Source organism: Excalfactoria chinensis, chromosome 3, assembly GCF_039878825.1.
Source record: "Excalfactoria chinensis isolate bCotChi1 chromosome 3, bCotChi1.hap2, whole genome shotgun sequence".
Classification (NCBI taxonomy): domain Eukaryota; kingdom Metazoa; phylum Chordata; class Aves; order Galliformes; family Phasianidae; genus Excalfactoria; species Excalfactoria chinensis.
In genome coordinates this window covers 86,208,055-86,229,346 of record NC_092827.1, presented here as the reverse complement: position 1 = coordinate 86,229,346, position 21,292 = coordinate 86,208,055, and the positions used below count along the sequence as shown (strand labels likewise).

Below are 21,292 nucleotides of genomic sequence, written 5' to 3'. Positions count from 1 at the left end.
TTCCCCAGCTGCAAAGTATAGCATCCAGCACTTGGAGTTGCAGTCAGTTCATTGTAACAGTTGCCAATTGCCAGCTGAGTTTTGACAAGGGTTATACACCTTGGTGGTTTGGTGTGCTTCATGGCTTAAGAAACGTGAAGTATAGCAAATATACTATATTACAAAGATTATGGTATATCTCAGAGTAGAAGCAACATGATACAATGAAACAAACAATAAACAAGCGTTTGGAAACTTTATAGTTTTCATATATAATAATATATGAATAGAATAAGGTTCAGCTACCACTGAAGTGATGCTAGGTTGATGCATTTAAAAGCCAAGTTTCCTATTGTGCTAGTCTGTAAACACAAGCCAACTTGATTTCAAAAAATATCTAAGTACGATCACTGAGAGAAAACAGACTCGGTATGAGCTTGACAACAAGTAGGGAAGTTTACTTCTATTCTTTGTGGATAGTTTGAAAAGATCACTGAGCAATATGAAAAGAAAGGCACAAGCTGGAGAGAATAATAAAGAGGTATCCATCCAGAGTACCACAACATCTGAGGAAATGGCATGACAAGTGGAAAATAACTGTAAGATGGGGAAAAGGCAGTAAAAAATGAATTGTGTTACAGTTTCTAAGACCTGCTTCAATTCAAGAAACAAATGCTGCTGAGCAATGCCAAGGTGTGTAATGTTCACATAAATCTCCCACGTCAACAAATGGGAAACATGTAAAACCTTAAGAAACACTATCAGAAAATACTTGATTTGTTAAGACAGTTGAGATCACCAGAAGGCCAAGGGGATGAAATTCAACAAAAACAAGGCAGGTCCTACTGTGTGATTACAACAATCCCATGCACCGCTACAGGCTTGGGACAGAGTGGCTGGAAGACCATGCAGAGGAAAAGGACCTGTGGTATTGGCTGATGCTCACCTGAACATGAGCCAGCAGTGTGCCCAGGTGACCAAGAAAGCCAATGACATCCTGGCTTGTATCCGAAATAGTGGTGCCAGCAGGACAAGGGAGGTGATCGTCCCCCTGTACTCAGTTCTGTTAAGACCATACTTCAAGTACTGTGTTCACTTTTGGACAAGAAAGACATCAAGGCCCTGGAGTGTGTCCCTAGTGGGGTAATGAAGCTGGTGAGGGGACTGAAGCTTGATTCTTATGAAGAATGTCTGAGGAAACTGGGATTGTTTAGTCTGGAGGAGTCTTAGAGGAGACCTTATTGCTCTCTACAACTGCCTGAAAGGAGATTGTGGCAACTTTGGGGTTGACTTCTTCTCCTGAGTAACTGTGGTAGGATGGGAAGGAATGCCCTCAGGTTGCACTAGGGGAGGTTCAGGTTGTATATTAGGAAAAACTTCTCTGAAAGAATGGTGAGGCACTGGAACAGACTGCTGTTGAGTCACTGTCCCCTGGAGGTGTTCAAGAAATGTATAGATGTGGTACTAAGGGACATGATTTAGTGGGGAAATATTGGTGGTGGGTGGACAGTTGGACTAGATGATCTTAGAGTTCTTTTCCAATCATAATGATTCAGTGATTCATCAGAGGATCCATTCTCATCACTCTATTTTTTTTTTTATTTTATGCAGTAAACCATATCCTCAGAAAATGTGTTGACTTTTCCTGTAACTGCCACACAGTTTTTCTGGTCATGTAGACTTGTTTTCAGCAGGCTCTTTCTTTCTTTTCTCTGGGTTCACTAAGTGAAGCTTTAGAGGAGGGAAAGAAAGAAATTCTTCTGTCAGTTTCTTCTCAAAATACAGATGAGATCTTATTATGTCATTATAGTAATGTAATAAGCACCGCTCTCTTGTTGAGAACTCCATAAATATTTTTATACTGTTCTTCTGAAGTCTTGTAGTTCAGATTCACATTGGTAATAAATAACAAGAACATCAAAAAATGAATCCAAAATCGACTTTCTAGAACAAACAAAACCTTTTGCTGAGGGAAGTTCTGATCTAAAGAGAAAGCTGTGAGGTCAAAAAGAGCCAAAGGAAGGAGAAGGAGAAACATATTTGTTCTGCTTAAAGCACAGTCATAGAAGTAATTTTGGATTTTAGGGGAGTGATCTGTGGGTGAGGGGACAGGGAAAATACAACGATTGAACCATGCAGAGCCTTTGCCAACAGCTCTTGAGACCTTTATGTCTTTCGTTCCCTGTATTTGTAATGAAGGATTTCTTATGTAACGTGGAATAAAAGAATGAGTAAGGAATTTCAACACTTGTTTTCAATTAATCATTAAGCAGTATATTGTTATTTGTTCAAGTTACTCTGTGATGTGCAGAGTGTGAGCAGCCTTTGGTAGCTAGCTGGACAAGAGACGTGGACTCCCTGCAGCACGGTATAGATCATGCTCTTTTCTTTTAAGCTTTTCCCTGTTTTCCTGATCACAGAGGTGACAGCAATTACAGTGTTTTGTGGGAAAGCAAAGGACCCAGTGAACTCATCTATTCAAGAACAAGAAAAATGTGACTGTCTTTTGTATGCAGTTAGAACTGCTAGATGTGTTTCTTTTTTTGGTTTCTTTGCTCACATAAAGAAGGATGAATAAGTAATAAAAACAAATTCATGTGAATGTTTCTTTTAGATATAGATTCTATTTTTTTTCAGTCTGACTTTCAAAGAAACTAAAGCCTTAAATTTACATGACAATTATACCAAGATCATTCCTAATACACTTGGCAATAATGTAAATATCAAGTAAATATTTTTCCTGTGTCTCATTTACACCTCGTATGAATATTTTCAACTGTGACTGTCCTCTCTTGATTAAAGAATTTCAGTGTTTTGACCATCATAGCAAATGTATAGATCTGTTAAAAGTCAAATCTTGTTTCACTTCAGAAAAGCTTGTAGACCATATTGACAGGGAAAGCATAATAAAAAATAAATCCAAAACAAAACAGAAAGTGAATATACAAGTAGCAATATGATATTAGGAAAACTTGTGTTGAAATGATTGCTTCTGAAGGCAAAAGAGCAGCAGAATTCAAAATAATTAAACTTTCAATCACAATAAATAAATAAATAAATAAATAGGCTGACTCAACTAGAGCAGGGGGAGACATTTACAATAACAGATGAAAATACTACATATTAAATGCAGGAGGATGTGGGAAAAGGCATGTTGTAATTTGTCCAAGGCTCTTTTCTGCTTCAAAATTTGGGTTTCTGCTGAACATGGCGTACAATTCAATTACAGTACAATTGCTGAATTTTATGGTGAGCCAGTACAGTAAGTCTGTTCTCATCATCATACTGAGAGGGTTTACTTTTTCTCCTTGAACATTGCGGTGTCTGTCACAAATACAATTTCAGATTGACTTGTATGTATGCTTCACGGTGATGTTGCTCAAAAACTATCCTTGTGAGAGGATCGTACATATTTGTTTTGTGGGTGCTAGTTATAAATAATCTGAAATGCTTCTCTAGGTTTTTATTTGTGAGTTTGTTTACTTAGGTTATTTTCTACATAGGCTGTCTTCTTCCAGTGAATTCTGTTCTTGTTTTAGCCGTAATGTCTTTTAAACTGGATGGCACAAATCACGGGAAGGAAATTCAGGTAGGAATGTAAGTTATATGCTTAAATAAAAAAAAAGAAGGAAAGAACCCAATGTATATCTGCTTTAATGGTGGAGAAGAGAACTTTGAGAGAGAAATAGGAGAGAAAACTTTGAAAAGGAGCATACTGTTCAGAACAAATACTGAGTCCATGAAAATAAATTGTTTGCCCTTTCTTTCCTTAGAAGTAACTGGATAAATCTACTGACTTCAGTAGAATTATGCTAGATTTGCAATGCATTGAGTGAGAAGAGCTCAGGCTCCTGTTTGGTAAATATTCTTTTTATGGCCTGCAGATAAATAAAATATGCATGTATTTTGCATTGCGCACAGCAAATATTCCCATTGAGATCTGCATTCAGAAGGCTAAATACGTGCCAGTTTAAAGAGGGTATCCTTGTCAGGAATGATCAACTTAAAACCTTTTTCTTTTTTTACAATTACGTATTTTCTAGAGTTGAAGAAATGTTACGCTTTATTTCCTCTTATGTTTATGATCCTCTTACTTTCTTCTACTGCTCATGTAATTATGTTGCCCAATCATTTATATTAACATACCCTTACACGCTTTATATGTTTTTTCTTCATGTTGTTTGCAATTGCAGTTTAGGCAAAAATATTTTCCTCAGATATCTTTTGTATGAAGGCATTTCTAACAGCAAGGGAGTACCTTCTTCTGAAAAAGAATAACTCTTCTGACACCGATTGTTGACCTTTTTTGCCTTTTCTTTTTGCTTTGTTTTGTTCATTTAGTCTGGCTAAAATTGCATACATATTCATATATTGTAATAAGAACAAAGCATTACTCTTGGATATTTTCCATAAATTTGTTCTCATAAGCAATTTGATAGACATCTACTGTAACTGTAATGGGGGAAGTTTGCAGTAAATCAGACTGCCTGGTTTAGAGAACTAGAATTTATTAACCCATTTCCAAAAGAGCCAGTATTACCTGTGAGATTAGAAGAAAATTGTCACTGTTATCTATTTTAGAGCAGAGGCATTTTATAATCAGAGTGTATCATCTAATTGTGGCAGAATTTATTGTGTTTTATTAAAGAAAAATCAATTTATCTCATAGCATTAATTGTGCTTAATATTATGGTCAGTCACAGACTGCAAAGCTCCAACCACATTATAATTCTGTTTTTAACTGGGATTTTCTGCATTAACTGTGATCCACTTCTAGTGCTAACTACAAAAGAGCAGTCAATATGTGAAGGCAACCATTATGCTTTTGTACTGAGAGCTTCTAGCAGTTGCATCAATTAACTGGTCTCACTACTAACCTTTCCATTAATTGCTCCTGTATTACCTTGAGACAAGATGCAGAAGCCTCAGCCAGAATAACCTGTCACTTCAGAGTGCTGGGCAGCAGCAAGTTATGAGGTTGGTAGGACCTGATGTATAAATCAGTTACGCTCTGGGTGTTAATTGAGTGTTTCTTCCAGAAGAATATTTCATGTTCAGAATGAGGAGTTAACTGGTATATTATGGGTTTTTTTTTTTCATTTGGATCCACGAAACTCTGCCTGTTTGAACTTCTTGTTATGTTTTCATTTTGTTGGTTTTGTTTTCCACATTAATTTACCAAGTTGGAACAGATTATATGCAGCTATTACAGGAATTTTAAAAAATCAACCTGATGCTTTTCGGTTTTACACTGGTTTTATACTGTTTTATACTGTTTTATACCAGTCTCTACGGAATAATAGGGGAAAGGTTAAACAAAGTGCCCTTTGAAAACATTTTTGTTGTTGTTTTGGGTTTGTTTTGTTTTTCCAGCAACGTTATGCAAATATAAAATATCTATTTAAAAATGTAAAGAATTTAATTGAATTGATGATATCCCCTCAACCAGATATTCCATTGATATCTTTGGTACTCTGAGTACTCTGGAGAATGCTGGAGCAAATGTTTGCATACTGTCATGCTTTGTATAATATACCAATACTTATTTCTTCTGAAAAGTTCTGTGGATGAGATTCATGGAACACTTCTCATATATGCAAGAATGTACAAGCAGACACAAGTGTATTTTCAAAATGAGGGGCTATGGCAAAGCTCTGTACTCTTAGAAATACAGCATTATTACAACACCCTCATTTTCCCCAACTTTCAGAAACTTTGCAGCAAGTTTTTGAATTCTGAACTTAAAATTGTTTTGTTGTGTGTAATCTCTGAGTAAAGATCCGAAATCTGATGATCAAGGTCATGTCAATTACATCTCTTAATACTGGGGAATGCTGGGGACAGAAGGAAGCTTCAGATGAATTACAGCGTGATTGAGAGGAAGTTTCTTCTGATTCTCTGGCAGGACTTTTTGAAGCTATTCTTGTCATGATGAGAAATTACAGAAGACTGTTAGTGAAGGGTTTATCTAATGAATTTGTTTTCCTATTGATTACTGCATACAATTTTGTATCAGGGTTTTTTACGTAATTTACTACCCAACTTTTATGAGAAAAAGCAAAATTATTTCCTTAATCACATCTATCCTAGTGCTCATTCAGCTGTACACAGCTGGGATGTTTTTACCTGCCACCTCCTGAAACCATCATACACACATGGATGTTGTGGATACAGAGGAAAGTACCTTCCCTCTTTATTTCTGCCTTTTGACATAATGCTTTAAGCTGCCAAGAAACACTAATAGGAAGAAATTCTGCTGTGTTGACATTTCATATTCCTTTCTTTGTTTTACTGTTCTATGTCTTGATTTCATATTCATCTGGCCTGTTAGTTTTTAAGTTATAGTTTTGCTGTTTGAACAGGGATCACAGTAACCCACTGCAAAGCATGTTCTGGAAACAAACAAACAAATAGCTTCAGTTTGTTCTTCAGCATTAACACTGAGATTCTATGCCAGGAGCATTGCTGCACAGGAAGATGCTGTGATATGTAACGTCAATACCTTCCTGTACCTAGATTACTATTCTTTTCTAAGTGCCAGATAAAGATTCCCATTTTAAAGTAGACAATTGCTCAGAAAGAGAAAAGTTGGTCAGGCAGTAGACAACAGGGATTTCAAGTTCCTTGCTTTCACAAAATATGGCATTTGCGCTTACAAGCTTGTATGGGCCACTGCTAAACTTGATCTGTAGCAAGGAGAACTGTAAGAAACAGATGTGGAATGTGGACAGGAGCACAGAACTTCTGCAAAGCACAGTAAAGCCATGTCATCTGCCAACAGAAAGATAAGTTCAGAATTCTGCTCCACCTTTCAGGGATGCATGAAAGATGAGGTGTAGAATTGAAAAGGTTCTGCAAATCAATATCTTATTCTTCCAAAGAATAAAAATAAATCAGGGAAGAATTACATACTATATCACTAAGGAAGGTGTAGCTCGTAGTTACGCAACACGTATATATGCTAAGGATTGCAGAAATAATATTGTTATGGGTAAGCTACAAGGAAAAAAGAAATAAGTCAAAATGATGTAACTATGAACAGTCTTAGAAAAGTCTGAAATTCTGTGAGAACAGGTTTTTGCAGGTTTTTGTGCTAATACCACTGTAAATTCATCTAGTAATACAGAGGCACCTTAACTAGAAGATAACTCTCTTCATTGCCAGATGTGCATAACTTAGAAGCTAAATTTTACTCATTGTAACCTTTTACTGTTCAGTGCAGAGTGACTGGCAGCTCCTTGCAGAAGAGGAGAAAGGTTTTGTTCCAAAAGGAAAGGAAATGTGAGGGTAATGAAAGACAAATGAGAGAAACCTAAACTCAGGCAATGTTTGTTAAGGTAAAGAACTTCAGGATTTGAACAGAAGGTACATCTTTTTCATAGCTCTAGTATGATGAGAGAGATCCTTTAGTTTTTTCTCTGTCAGCTCCTGCCAAATTAAATCACTTCTTCTAGATAGAGAATCCTATTCTAAGCAAGCTATTTTTCAGTCCCAATAGGACGCGTATGATTTTATGTAAATGTTTTGACACAAACTAAAATATTGTGAAAGTTAAAATATTATGAAACCATACATTATTATAGCTGAAAGGGATGTTGAAATCTTGATTCATGCTTGTGGTACTTTACAGTCCGATTATTATAATGCATTTCATTTTGATCTTCCCATCTCTCTTGAGAGTCTCCAGCAAATGGTCCAGAAATTCAGTTAGGCTTCTTTTCTATTAGAGTTGTCACTAGCATAGCTCTTGAATTCTTTATAAGTTTTGCCAGTGAAATCCAGAATGAAGGCCTGCTTTTGACCTTCAAGCACTGGTAAGGACTTGTTTAAACTTACTTTTTGTCCTGTATGTCTCTTTGCTTTCATACACTTTCCTTCAACCATCAACCAAGCTGTCTTTTCCAGCCTGCTATCGTCACTTTGAAGTAGTGACTGCAAGTGTATTGATGGCAACTCTGCAAACTCCTCCTCATTAAACTGGTTGCAGTTTGAGTTCTGAAACAAGATAGCATCTTGTGTAACCACATTTAAATGAATAAAAGTAATATCTGTGGTAGTGAGTTAGTGATATATTGCCTTTATTTGTATATCTTGTCCAAGGATTCCATATTTATAATAAAAAAAGTAAGGCATGTAGTATTATAGAGTTTGCTTATGACATGTGGACACATTGACATGAAATTTTATGGTGGAATTAGCAACGGTATTTTCTTAGTTATTCATAAAGCTTTTTCAGCCCTTATACTTCTTCCTAGTTGCAGAATATTAGCAATCCAATAATGTGTAAAGAAGTATTACGTGATAGTAGCTTTCATACGAGAAATGTTAGAGCTTTCCATATTCCAAGTCTTAGCTCTGAATTGCATTTCCTTCTCTCTTTACAAACATGCTTGTTTTGCTGCAACAAAAGCTTTTAATCACTTTAGAAGAGTGAAGAAAACAAAGTGGAGGATGTGAAGCCGTCGTTTAGTGGCTCTTTAATTTCTGTCTCTTTAAAATCAGCATGAATCTAACATAATTCTGTTGATGTTCTGGTAGAATAACACTTACAAAAGGACGAATCTAGGCAGCTGCAACTGAATGACCAGAGTGCATCTCTTCTGGGAAAGAAATATTTTATTGTTTTTAGTCCTTATGTGAAATGTTAAAGGGATCCTTTTGTAATATTTGAGAGCTAATAATGGCTATTGCATGTTTAATGCAACAGAGTAGCTGTCCTGTTTTTCTTTTTTTTTTTTTCCCTTTCTGCACATTCACCCCTTCTTGAACAGAAATAAAAGGTTCAAGGCTTGTCAGCATCAGTTTATAGATAGCTGTTTAAAAATAATGAGATATTGGGTATTGTAAGGCTCAGGGCTGTCTTGCCAGACTCATTTATTTCCATTCACCTTTTGTCAGAATTGCAGACAGAAGACATTCAATTAAAACTTGTCACCTGTTGCATGTGACCTAATTTGTATTTGTGAGTGTCACAGATTAGGATACTTGACTTCCTCTGGAACCATTAAAAAATGTAAAGCAACCAAAGTATTCATACAACACTTCTTGCCATATTTTCTTCACATGAGTGTATTTAATTATGGACAATTTTTCACTGAAAATCGCTCATGCTAAAAAAAAAAAAAATCAGAATTTATTTACACTAAATCTCATTTCCATAGGAAAACAAAGTGGATTTTATGCATTTCTTATGTCTTAGTGCAAGAAGAGCAGTGCTCAAAAGTTCAGCATGTGGGTGGTTAGTTCATGCACAGTTAATGTCCTTTCCAAGAGAGGTTGTGAACTGAGCTGTGTAAGTAACACATTTAACAAACGAACAATCAAAAGTCCTTCTGGGATTTAATGTAAAAGATTTTTTTTTCAATTTCTGTGGTAAAATCCAGCCTGCTTCCAAGAAAAAGCAGCATTTAAAAAAAAAAAATGTTCCTGAGATTTGTTTGCCTAAGGACAATTCTTGTGTATTAAACATGGGTGAAGTCTGAAATGAAAGAATAGATTGAAGTGGTATCTTACAAGCAGTGTAGTTTTTTGATTTGATTTTTCAGCCTGGAAAATGGCTAATAAACAATCTGCTGCAAATTGAGAACAGGTAAATTAAGCAACTTAAAGTCACAGAGCAAGTTAGATATTAAAGCAATAAGCACTGTCTTTCTTTCTATTTACAGGCAGCTCTTGAAGTCAGTTGTTTGAATCCCATAGTAACAGATATTTTTTAATTCTGACTGTATGTGAAGTAGGAGAATGATTTTGGACTTCCTTTGCTAACTAAGTAATGTGTTTAATAGTGCAGATAGCTGTAGGAAGGCAAGACGCTGGAGCCTTCCCCTGCTACTTGTTAATTCAACTGCAGATCAGTAAAGCTTTAATACGAGTCATAGCTTTTATCTACTTTGACGACTTAGGGCTCTGTTTTCAAACTATTGCCTGCCTAATGGACACCTATTTTAAACGTTTTGCTGAATTCTTTCCTGTGCATGGTATTATCCAAATACTTTGTAAAACTGATTTCAAAAGCTCTCCGACATCCTTATAATTCAGCACACAAAGCAAGTATGCAGATCTAGAAGAAAAGATAGCTCATGTTGCACTTTTTCTTCATGCTGTGCTACTAAGGGTATGTTTCCATGAGACTGTGAGAAGTCTTTTGTGGTTTAAAGTGTGTTGCAGATCTTTCAGACTTTATGTTTAATGTACTGGCCTCATACTTATCTAATCCCAAACTATAGAGGTAATTGAATTGTCTAAAGAGTAACTAGATGACCATGCATTTGTGTCTCCAAATACACCTGTATTGCACATGGCAGAGAAATCAACTGGTTTTGCCTTTCTCTTGATAATATGTGAAACCCAGATTTTACAGTATTCACCCAAGCTTAGCCTACAGTCTTAACAGCTACAGTGTGATCAAATCGAACCAGAACACTCCATCAAGGTTTTAACCCAGAAGAGAACCGCATCAGAAACTGCCATTAAGATTCCTCTTACTCTTAACAGTTTTGCTGTTAATCTGTTCTGGGTTTGTATTTTTATTGCCTCTCCTACTGATGTTCTTCAAAAGCTTGGCAAGGTGCAATTTTTCTGTAGTCTATTTGTATTAGTAAGTGTAAAATTTACTAATTAGGGCATGTAAAATTTAAGGCAATTTAGGAATCTTACAAGCAGCTGTAGAAAATGGACTGTACCCGGTTGTGTATCCCAGAAAATGAGATGGGAATATGCATACTCTATACAGAGTGGTGTGCTAGAGGAAGAAAGGCAAATTATGAAGGAGTACATGCTGCAATTGGGGTACTGCTTGGATCTGTGTAGAAAAATAACAGATAGTTAGAAATGATTATCATATTGAGGGCGTGAATCACAAAATGAACGATGTATTGGGACAAGGTCAATCTTTTTGATTATATAATATTGGTCACAGTGGGGTACCTGTCACAAATGAATGCTTCAGGGCAGCGTGAGAAAAGTAGTACAGAAAAGGAATAATAACTTGCAGCAGCATTGGCGAGGGAGGAATAGGCAACTTAAGGTGAAAATGGAGAGTTCAGATTTGCCCACGTTAAGTTTATTTGGAAGGAAATTCCTGGCGGGCGGCTCATTTTCTGCAGCAGCTCTAGTGTTCAGTTATTTCTGTGCAAGACTCCATGGATGCTTTCACTTTAGAGAGTTTGTGCCTAGTATCATTCTGTTCTATGTTAGTAAGCAGCTGACAACCGGTATGCTGAGGCTGTGTGAGGAACCAGGTTGTGAACTCCTTGTAGAAGCTAGTGAGGTAACCATGAGGTCATTTTTTTCCTTAGGGTCAGAGAAAGAAATTCTTATGTTGTATTAATGTTTGTAATTTCTGTATTAAGTAAAATGGTAGCTGTTGCACTGATTTACATAGTTCCCATATCTGAATTAGAGTTCTAGTGTAATCAGTATCTTCTGAGCTTTGTTAATCATATCACAGTGTGCTATTACCCATCATTCTTGATGTGCTCACGAGTTGTGCTTGCTCTAAGTTAATGCATTACACTTGACTGTTGATGTCACATTATAACTGAGAGCGGGACAGTTCTTTCTGTTGGTACCAAAATAAGACTCCCTGTGGTCAGCCTTGTTATTCTCATTTGGGGTTTTGTTTTTGTTTTTCTGCTGAAGAATTTAAAAATGAAGCTCAGTGCTTGAGGAATGTGGAAAATCAACTTTCCTCTCTCTGGCGAAACTTTGTTTGGTGATACTAATGGAAATTTTAACCCTAAACAACTGTAATGATAATACGTTGGTGCAATGCATTCTCAGCTTCGGCATTAGTTTGTATGGATAGGGTGGGAAGCTTTTTTTACACTTGACAGCTGGGGACACTGGTAGGGTGCGTGAACTAAGCTGCTGTCTCTGAGCTGGTTACAGCTAGTCATACACAGAACTAAGTCAGGGGTCTTCTTAACTTCCCCCTGTGCTATAGGTAGATGCCAAAATATCCTCTTTAATAACCTGAGTAAAGAGTATGCTTTGAATAGGAGCAATTAACTGTGATTAAGATGTCAGGCCCCTCTTCCCATATGAAGATCTTTCTCAATGGATTTATTTATTTGTTTTAAACAAGGCATCAGCTGTTATCATCTTGGGATCAGAGAAATGTAACTTTTTATAATGAATTTTCTTATGCAAGCTATGGGAGTTATAGAGGGGAAAAAAAACATATAGATACAAAACATATAGATACAAAACATAGATACACTGGAACCTCTGGATTTCAGCTTGCTATCTTCCAAAGTGTAGTGACTTTTTTTTTTTTTTACCAAATATGAAGTTGGTATCCTTCATTAAGGAATGTTTTGCACTGTTTCTCCTCTAAAGACTCTTGGGAAGTAACATACCACTTAGCATGTGTTAGATTATCAGAAATTGGTGCTGAAAAATTTACTTGGTAAATTAACAGTATTTAGAAGAGAGGAAAGCTTAGAAGATCCTTATCAGTTTTAATTAAAGGGTTATAAATCTCTGATTTATTTTCTTTCAGTTCAAAAATGTTTTCACATTGGAATTGGAACTGGTTATACTGTATTTGTGTAATTTAAAAACATGCAATACCAGCTTTCCACAATTTAGCATTGCAGTGTTTTTCTTCTTTTAAAAAATACAGCTATGATTAACAGTGTGTATATGTGTGTGTGTATATATATATGTGTGTATATATATATATATATGCATAAAGGTGAGTGCATGGTTCTACATACAGTTTTGTGACATTTTCCTGTGTTCCCTTCTGCTGAGTATGTGAATGGATTGAATGTATATCTCTACAAATGTGGAGGAGGTAAAAATTGTTCCTCTTGGTAGATTTATATTATTTTAATTTAAGCTTCAGTTCCATTACTTTTTGATTAAACATACTTCTGTCTGGTGCTATCCATCTTTATCACTATGAAATCTGTTCCCAAACAGAAAGAAGGATGGCATCTGAATTATGCAGAAATCATTTTCTATCTACTTTTCCTCAAATGCTGGGCAGACGTTTTTGTAATCCCACCAATATCACATGTGGCTTGTTCTAATGCCTTGCCTATTTCTGAATATTCTACTGTCAAACCTTAGTCTTTTGCTGTTTGTTTTTAGAGGAGTGTATTGTCCTGGATGTCATTTTCTTTGCATATAGCTCAAACTCACTGACTCAAAGATGGAGAACACTGAGTTATCAGTAGCTCTGAAAAGTTTTTGACTTTCAGTTTTTAAAGTGTTATTGTGGTTCGTGAGTTTGTAACCACAACATTGAAAGCAAATAAAAAACAACCATGGAGAGTTTATTGCATCACTATGAATAGGTATCAAATACTTTAGATGAACAAGCAGTCAAAAGTTTCATGATGGTAAAGATAAATACTATAAAGAATATTTCTTCCATAATTATATATTGACCTGTTTGGGTTCTGTGATAGTTTTATTGTTTGTATGATTTTATTCACAAAAGTATTTGGTAAAGTATAATAAAAAATATAATTCATAAGTCAGGGGAGTTAAATGCACAGTCTTCTACAGTGAATTAAATGAAATTTCACCATGAAGTGCAGGTGATCACTACCAGAGCTCCTGGAGAGCAAAGAACATGAGCTCTGTTACCGTGGCCACTACACTGCATTATGGTTACAGGCATTGGTTGGGACCTTAAGCCATGTTCTCTGTTTCACCTTCACAGACATTAATGGTTCTTCTAGGGAAATGAAAATACCACATGTGCAAGGCCTTCACTCCAAGTACAAGGGTACAAAATTAAAGGCTATCTTCAGTTCCTGAGTGCTCTTGTAGGCCATGCCAGGTCAGAGAGTGGGAGATAGGACAGGAAAAGGAAAAATACAAGAGCTGGCTTTGGATTCATGGCTGTATGCCAAAATGACATTTTTTTTCTACCAAAACCCTGTCAATTCTCTTTATTTTTTCAGAATGAAAGAGGAGTGACAGGTGCTTCCCTGTGACTACACTGTGCTACCAGGGCAGGTAGATGGGCAGTGCATAAATTCAATGCTTTGTTCTTCCTGTGCACATAAGCAGTAATTTCTTTGGTGGTAGCTTCCCTGCAGCACAGAAGCCTGTTCTAGAGCTGTTTCCTGCGAGGAAGAGAAAAAAAAGTAGCATAGGGCATAGTAACGGCAATAGAAAAGTATATACTGACATTTTTCATGCTTGTAGGAAAATGTATCTGTTGTATTGTTGTGTAGGATCCACCATCCTTATCCCCCTTTCTGGTTTTGCCTATTGGAACATCTATAGTTTGTTTCAAGCAAGCTCTTCTCTATGTGTACCAAACAAGCATCAGAATGCTTTATTGGAGCAATGAAAGGAAAGTAAACTACAGTTGTTAATACATTATTGCTGACATCTGAATGAACACCTGTACAATTTCTTTCAAACTCTCTTGAATCATTTTGGGTCTTCAATACATGCACAGGTTCTGATTTTACTAAGGTACTTGATGTTCTCTGGCTGTGGTACTTGAAAACATTGCTTTTTATTACTTTAGACTGTATGTAGCACTAATTTTTTCCTGAAGTTCTCTCTGTATTTCCTCTCTGTAATGTCAGCTTGGTATATACGTGGTATTTGTTACAGCTCTGAATTTTTGCATCTGCTGAAGTAGACTTAAGATCTGACTTTCTCATAACGGAATCTAAACTCCTTACCTGTTATTAATATTATGTAAAAATGATCAAATGGTTTTCAGTAAACAGGAAATTGTTTTTTATACTTCACTCTTGCATGTGTAAAAATCTGAATAGCTTTCAAATACTTGCAGCGCTGCTTTTCCATGCTTCTAAAATTACCGTTTGAAATAAATACACATTTTAAATAAACCTTAAAGGCAGTATTTAGAAGATGGCTTCATTAAAATTATCCTCATAGTATATTTAATGTCATGTTTGCTTATTTCTCCCAATGTAGGTGTCCGCCTAGATAGAGTACGTGGAGGTCGCCAGAAGTACAAGCGCAGAATAGACGCAGAGAATAGTCCATACCTGAACCCTCAGCTAGTTCAGCCAGCAAAAAAGCCATGTGAGTACACCAGATAAATGCAATTTCTCTTTGATTATAAGGAATTGACTCAGCCCTGTTTGCTGGGCTGCTTCTGATTGGAGCAGGGTTGTGGGCAGAAGATATTACCATGAATGCAATATCCATTTGGCTGTTAACCTACTTTGTTTTAAATATGCTCATCCTTTCTCAAGCAAAGTTGAACACAGAACATTCTTAACAGTGGAAGTGTATAAAAGTATGGTTTATGCAGTGCAATTTTTACATTTATGTGTTATCTTTATTTTCAGTAGTATATAAAATGGTTCATACTCTGATCATTAGTTCATTGAAGCTTCTAGTTTCAGATTTCACAAGAAAGTGATTTTTGTAGTTTTCACTAACTTAAGTGAATTTGACTGCTCAACATCCCAATGAAAATACATTAAGAGCCTCATTAATTTATACTCATAGATTAGCATATTACCTAGCATTAGATTAAAGCAGCAATATGCCACACTATTAACAAGCATAAATTGGTAGTTAGGGCTCAAGGACCCTTATAAGCATTATGGTGTTTTGTTGTAGTTTGTTGTTGTTGTTTTGTTTTGTTTTAATGGCGTCCTTGATTTTATCTTGCCAGGCTGAAATTAAAAGAGAGAGATAGAGAGCTGATCATCCCATTGCCAAAATACAAGTTCCATCCTCTTTGCGATTAACTAAAAATAGTTAGGGGTTTTGCTTTGCAGCTTATATAAACTCAAGCAGCGACTGTACTAATTCCATGAAGTAAATTTAATAGCATTATAGCTGTAGTGCAAGAGGCCAGTGTATTAGCTTGCAAAGGCATGCAATCTGTATCAATGTCTGTAAACTTATTTCAAATTCAAATCAGAATTCGCACATCCAGTTGCTTCTGTTGCAGAGGTTAATTTGCTCTTAAGATAGAGAAATAAACCAGACAAATAAGGAGAGGATACTCCTCCTCCTTTTGTGTTTCTGTCTGCCCCTGTGCATCTGACAGACAGAAAAAGGCAACACACACATCAGTTTTAATCTCTTGAAAATACCTGGCTGTATGGAAAATGGAATTTGTTTCAGTTCACGTTCCCCAGTAGGGGACAGTGCTGTGTGCAGTACGTTTGAGCATATGGGGTTCTCGAGAGCAAATAAACAGTCTTTGAACTGTAAGTGAAAGGGCATTTTAGCTGTGTCAAAGAAAAAACAGCCAGTTTTATATAAAATTAAGGCTTAAGTGAACATATGGCATAGTTTCCTTTTGCCTTTCCAAAAAACATTATGCTGATTATATTCCTTCAATTGTCCAATCTGGCATCTTCTACTCAGCCTACATAAGCTGTCCCACCGTTCTGTAAATACAATCTAGGGCTGCACTAAGCAGATTTTGCACATTATAATAAAAACTTTCTGATAATACAATAAAATTTAATAAACTCTAATGCTTAATTTCATTAGAGGTTTAGTTTTCCTGGGTGCACAGATTGTCAGTTTTTCATTTACTTGATATTGTCATTGAGTAGAAATGCTGATAGCCTAGCATAGCAAAAAGCCAAAACCAAGCAGGGGGAAAAAAAAACAAACAAGAAACAACCCCGAGCCCTTTGATAGAAATGAGGTTAAAACTCTTGTACTGAAACACAAGAATCTCTGTAAACCCGAGATTACTGCAGAGCAGTGCATTACATTACCTTTAAGACGATAACTACACCAATTTCTGTAAGCTCCGTTTGTCTGAGATAAACTAACCTCCTTATAAATCATTACTCATTATCTGAATGCCTCCCTTCATTTTCCTCATCTTGTCTAATTACAAACATTTTTGTAACAAACATTTATAAAACTTAATTTTCAGATCCTGTCAGATAAGTGTCAAGACTTGAAACAGCTGAATCGGTTTTGTGTGGAAGTAGCCTGGGAGATTTTCTGGACCCTGACTGATAGTTCGTGCATAACAAAAGAACGGGAATGAAAATTGGGTTCTATTGATTCTAATTAGGGAAACATTAAATAAGATTTACCTAGAAACAGTGCTCATGGCTATTCAATTTCCTGAGTGATGGGGCTTTCTGAGTACATTCAGAATTTTCCTATGTTGTGTACTAACACGTGCTTCAGTACATGTAGTTCTTTTCCCTATAGCGAAAGATCAGGAAGGTTTGGAACGTTTTGTGGCCTGTGTAGCGTTTTCCAGCTTCGCCATGAAATCTCATGGCTTATCTGTAGGTCTTATTGATTGTGAAAGTAAAAGCATTTGAGATTTTTGAGTCAAATTATATGATATTACCAAAGCATTTACAAAAAGCCATTGATGAGGAACCTCATTTTAAAAAAGGAAGAATAAAAAGAAAACTTCTTCAGCTATTTCTTTTGTTTACAGGGAAAGTATGGAACTGGAATTCTGAGAGGAGCACAGTTGCTTTTTTTCTCACTTAAAAACATGGTGAACTGTGCATAAAAGGAGAAAGGCTGAGGAAAGACTGCTTATAAAAATAAAAAAGATGTGCAAAGGCTTTTTGCCAATATACGTTAAAAATTACCATCTGTCATCTCTAAATAAGAGTAGAATTTCTCATTAATCAGTTTGATAATCAGTAGAATATTGAGATCAAGAATTACTCAGTTGGCATAGTTCCTATAGTTTCTATAAAATATGAATATATCCTCTCGTAATAAAACATGCTTGATGTGATGGTTTCCAGTTGGCTCTTCTATGTAGTACTTATTTTATGAAGGGCTGGCATATATCACAACTTCTGACACACAAATCTGGAATAAGGCAAAAATTGTAGAGGCAGTAGATCAGAATCAAGGAGCCTGTGTCACAAAGTAGCCATAAAGTATCAGAAATCAGAATCAAGTAAGTATTTTATGGAAATCTGTCATGGACTGGTAAGGAGCCCTTCTGACACTCCTGGGCAAGTCACTTCCCTGCCAGCTTCTACTGCATTTCCCCATAGGAGGACAGTGTGGTCCAGGCTGTGACTTAAATGGAGAAACAGTACTAATTCTAAGAGCTTGCTCTGCAGTACTTTGTACCTTCTCCCCATGGAATCTCATTTATATCAAGTTCCATTATTCTTTATCATAAGAAGGGAACCAATTATTTTAAATTCACTAAAGGGCGCTGTTTGGGCTTCAGTTTCTGGTGGTGCAATTGAGGTCAGAAGATAGCATAAAGAGGTAAAAATGTAAATATATTTGGAATTAAAATCACGTGTGATGTATTGGGAGGCTTATTGAATTAGTTAGTTTCCCCATTTTTCAGTTCTGTTCTCTCCAGAGTGACAATTCAGGCTCCTGTATGATGACAGGATATTTCCATTATGGCCTAATGTGGCTATCATGCTTGCTTTTTGTTTCTCTTAGTATAGAATGGCAGCCTTATGCTGTAAACCTCCCAGGCTTTTCCACTCTTTGTTCTTAGTTTTACTTATAACTTAATTGTTTATTCAAAATATATATATATATAAAATCATGATTCATGTGGTTGAAAAGTAAATTTTAAACACATGAATTAAGATGGCATGTAGATAAAAGATAATGCATGTGTGCGTATGACAGAGTATCATTCTTTGCACAAAAACAGTTTTGAAAGGTAGGATCTACATCTATTCTTTTTACTTCCTACTTTATCACTCCTTGTTGCTTTTATTAGATTTTCCCAACTAGATCTGAGATATCATCACTCTATTTTTAAATATTTTTCCACTTATACTTGAAGAAGCTGATTTTATACATGATTCTAAGTTTGTGTGTATCACTGAAAAGCAAGTATTTGACTATACCCATTTTTCTCACAAGGCCTAACTGATAGAAGTTGCAAATTTCACAGATTAAATGATTATTTTATTACTTTGTTATAAATTAGCATACCAAATGCAGTTGGTGTGGATATTTTGGGTTTGAAGGTAATCACACAAAGGAAAAACTTTTCTACTTGCATAGTCAAAAATGCATTCGAATGCATGAAGGAGGTGATCACATATGTGTTCCATTAAATTTACATTCTTACGTACACATCTAGTTCAGTAAACACTGTAAATGGATCAGATTTGTCTGTGCTGTTACTGCTTGTTGAAGACAGTGAAACTGCAGTAAGGTTTAATTGGTTCCCATATCTTAAGACAAATTCTTTCGTGCATTGAAACATGAGCCATCTGTTTGAAAAGTAGAATGATGCTACTGGTGATCTTGTACTGTTCTGGGCCATTTTTACAGATAACAAGATTGTCTCCCATTTGCTGGTGGCTGAACCAGAGAAGATCTATGCGATGCCTGACCCCACTGTTCCAGACAGTGACATCAAAGCACTTACCACTCTTTGCGACCTGGCAGACAGAGAACTGGTGGTGATCATTGGATGGGCTAAGCATATTCCAGGTACATATAGTATTTATTGCAAATAAATGGCATACATAAATCATGACATCTGTTGTTATGCTCTGGTTAAAAAAAAAAAAGAAGTGATTTGTTCTCCCGCTACAATGCATAAAATGTTCTTAGAGCTTCAGATTATTCACGTGGGACATAGGTTAGATGATACTATACCTTAGCTTGGAAATGGTATTATTCTTACTATGAGTGTTACCACGATTGTATTTTTTACATGCCGCTCAGTGAGTCACTCTTTTTTTTTCTTACATATGCTATTTTTGTTGAGATAAACTTGCTACCAGAGCCTGAGATGTGGTGTCAGCACTCTGAAATCATCAACTAATTCAGCAGGAGTCAGATGTAAATCTAGCTCTTACGTTTTGCAAAGGCTGCGCTACCATGCACTGACCAGAGGAACTGCAGAAATTCAGTTTTGTTTTGGCATGGCATAGAGGAATTTCTCTCTTCCTTAAATTAGCTGGTGTGAGAACTGGTTTGTGTCAATAGTTGAGTAGAAGTAACTGAGTTGTACCAAAAGGTATCTTCCAATAGCTCGGTGGTTCCTTTGTTTGCATGAAGTGGGCTGAGTTCTCTACATGCTGATGTATGTAAACCTACCTGGCCAGAATAACAGTCATCAACAGTAGTCTCTTGCAAGATCAGTGATTTCTTCAGATATTTGGGGTACATTTTCCATCAATGCAGAGGTCTTTTCTGAGGGTAAATAAACAAGTTTGTAGAGAGTATCAAGGATTCTCAGTCTGAAGCCTTTCACAAATGGCAAAGTAACACAGAAAATACCATCTTTTTTTCTTGTTTCTGAAGGCATTTTTCCAGTCAAGCTGATGAGTGGGTATATTTGTGTTTTCATCAGCTTACTAGTTTTCTAATTAAAGTAATGAAGCCTATAGAAAATAACAAGTGATTTTCTTTAATTCCTTTGAGTAATACAGCTTCCTCATTTTTGATGTGCTTTTGAGATGCCTTAAGATTAATAAAAGAGTATACTGCAGCCAGTCATCTGTTTATTATAGCTAACTATATTTTATTGTTACCATCAAAAGAAATCACAGAGGAATAATCATTTGTTATTAGCAAAAACAAAAGGGAGAGCATTGAGTCTTCTTCATTCATACAAATAGAATGTGCAGTGTCTGCACTCAGTTTTTTACATTCTTCCTAGAATTCTCTGATATTTATCATTGAACAAACATTAACATTAGGTAAGGATTGGCTTTTCTTGGGTATTGGGCTTTTGTGTTTTTCCTTTATGATAACCAGCCAAAGCCTCAGATGTTCTGGGTAATCTCAGATAAATAAGAGACACTAACAAGTAGTAATAATAAAATAATGTGTATGTTTACAGAAACTTATTTTAGTTTAGATGAAAGACAACAGCCTACAGATCGTAAAATAGTCTGTAGGCCACACTGTTGAGATTTAGTCATTCTCTGCTGTAAATGGTGTATAAACAAGCTTTTGTATCACAAGCAGTGTTTTTCTGGTACAGTTAACTTATTTCTGTCTCCTTAAACTAGTTTGTCTTTATGCTTTGAATGCTACAGTAATTTCTTTAATCAAATTGATGAAAGTCCCTTTCCCAGCCCACAGTGAAACCAATTTATTGGTCATGATACGCCAGCTATGTTGCTAACAGTCGTAACGAACTGTCAGGCAATATCGCAGTGAAGCTAATTTGAAGTCATTAGGTGTGCAGCGTTCAGGCAACAATTTGTTACAGTGGTTAGGAACACAGCTGACATTTCTGAATGGCTTTGTTCAGAGCAGTTCTAGATGAGCCCAAGCAAATTGTAAACTAATTTAAACATCACTCTATATTATACTAGCTACTTTGTCTTACACTGGTTGCTAATAAAGCACCCCAAATTAAGTCAAAATGAGTTAAACAGGTGAGTTTGAGCTTCATCTTTAG

At 36.0% G+C, this 21,292-nt stretch overlaps 1 protein-coding gene across 13 annotated transcripts in view; it reads left to right on the top strand.

Annotated features, from left to right (window-relative positions):
- The window catches only part of ESRRG (estrogen related receptor gamma), a 378,604-nt gene that overhangs the window by 314,860 nt on the left and 42,452 nt on the right, over positions 1-21,292 (top strand). For all 13 annotated transcript variants that reach the window (XM_072333662.1, XM_072333663.1, XM_072333661.1 and 10 more), the window contains 2 exons: positions 14,896-15,006; positions 19,204-19,365. In XM_072333662.1, coding sequence (XP_072189763.1) covers positions 14,896-15,006; positions 19,204-19,365 — 273 coding nt within the window. The remainder of the gene's footprint in view (positions 1-14,895; positions 15,007-19,203; positions 19,366-21,292) is intronic.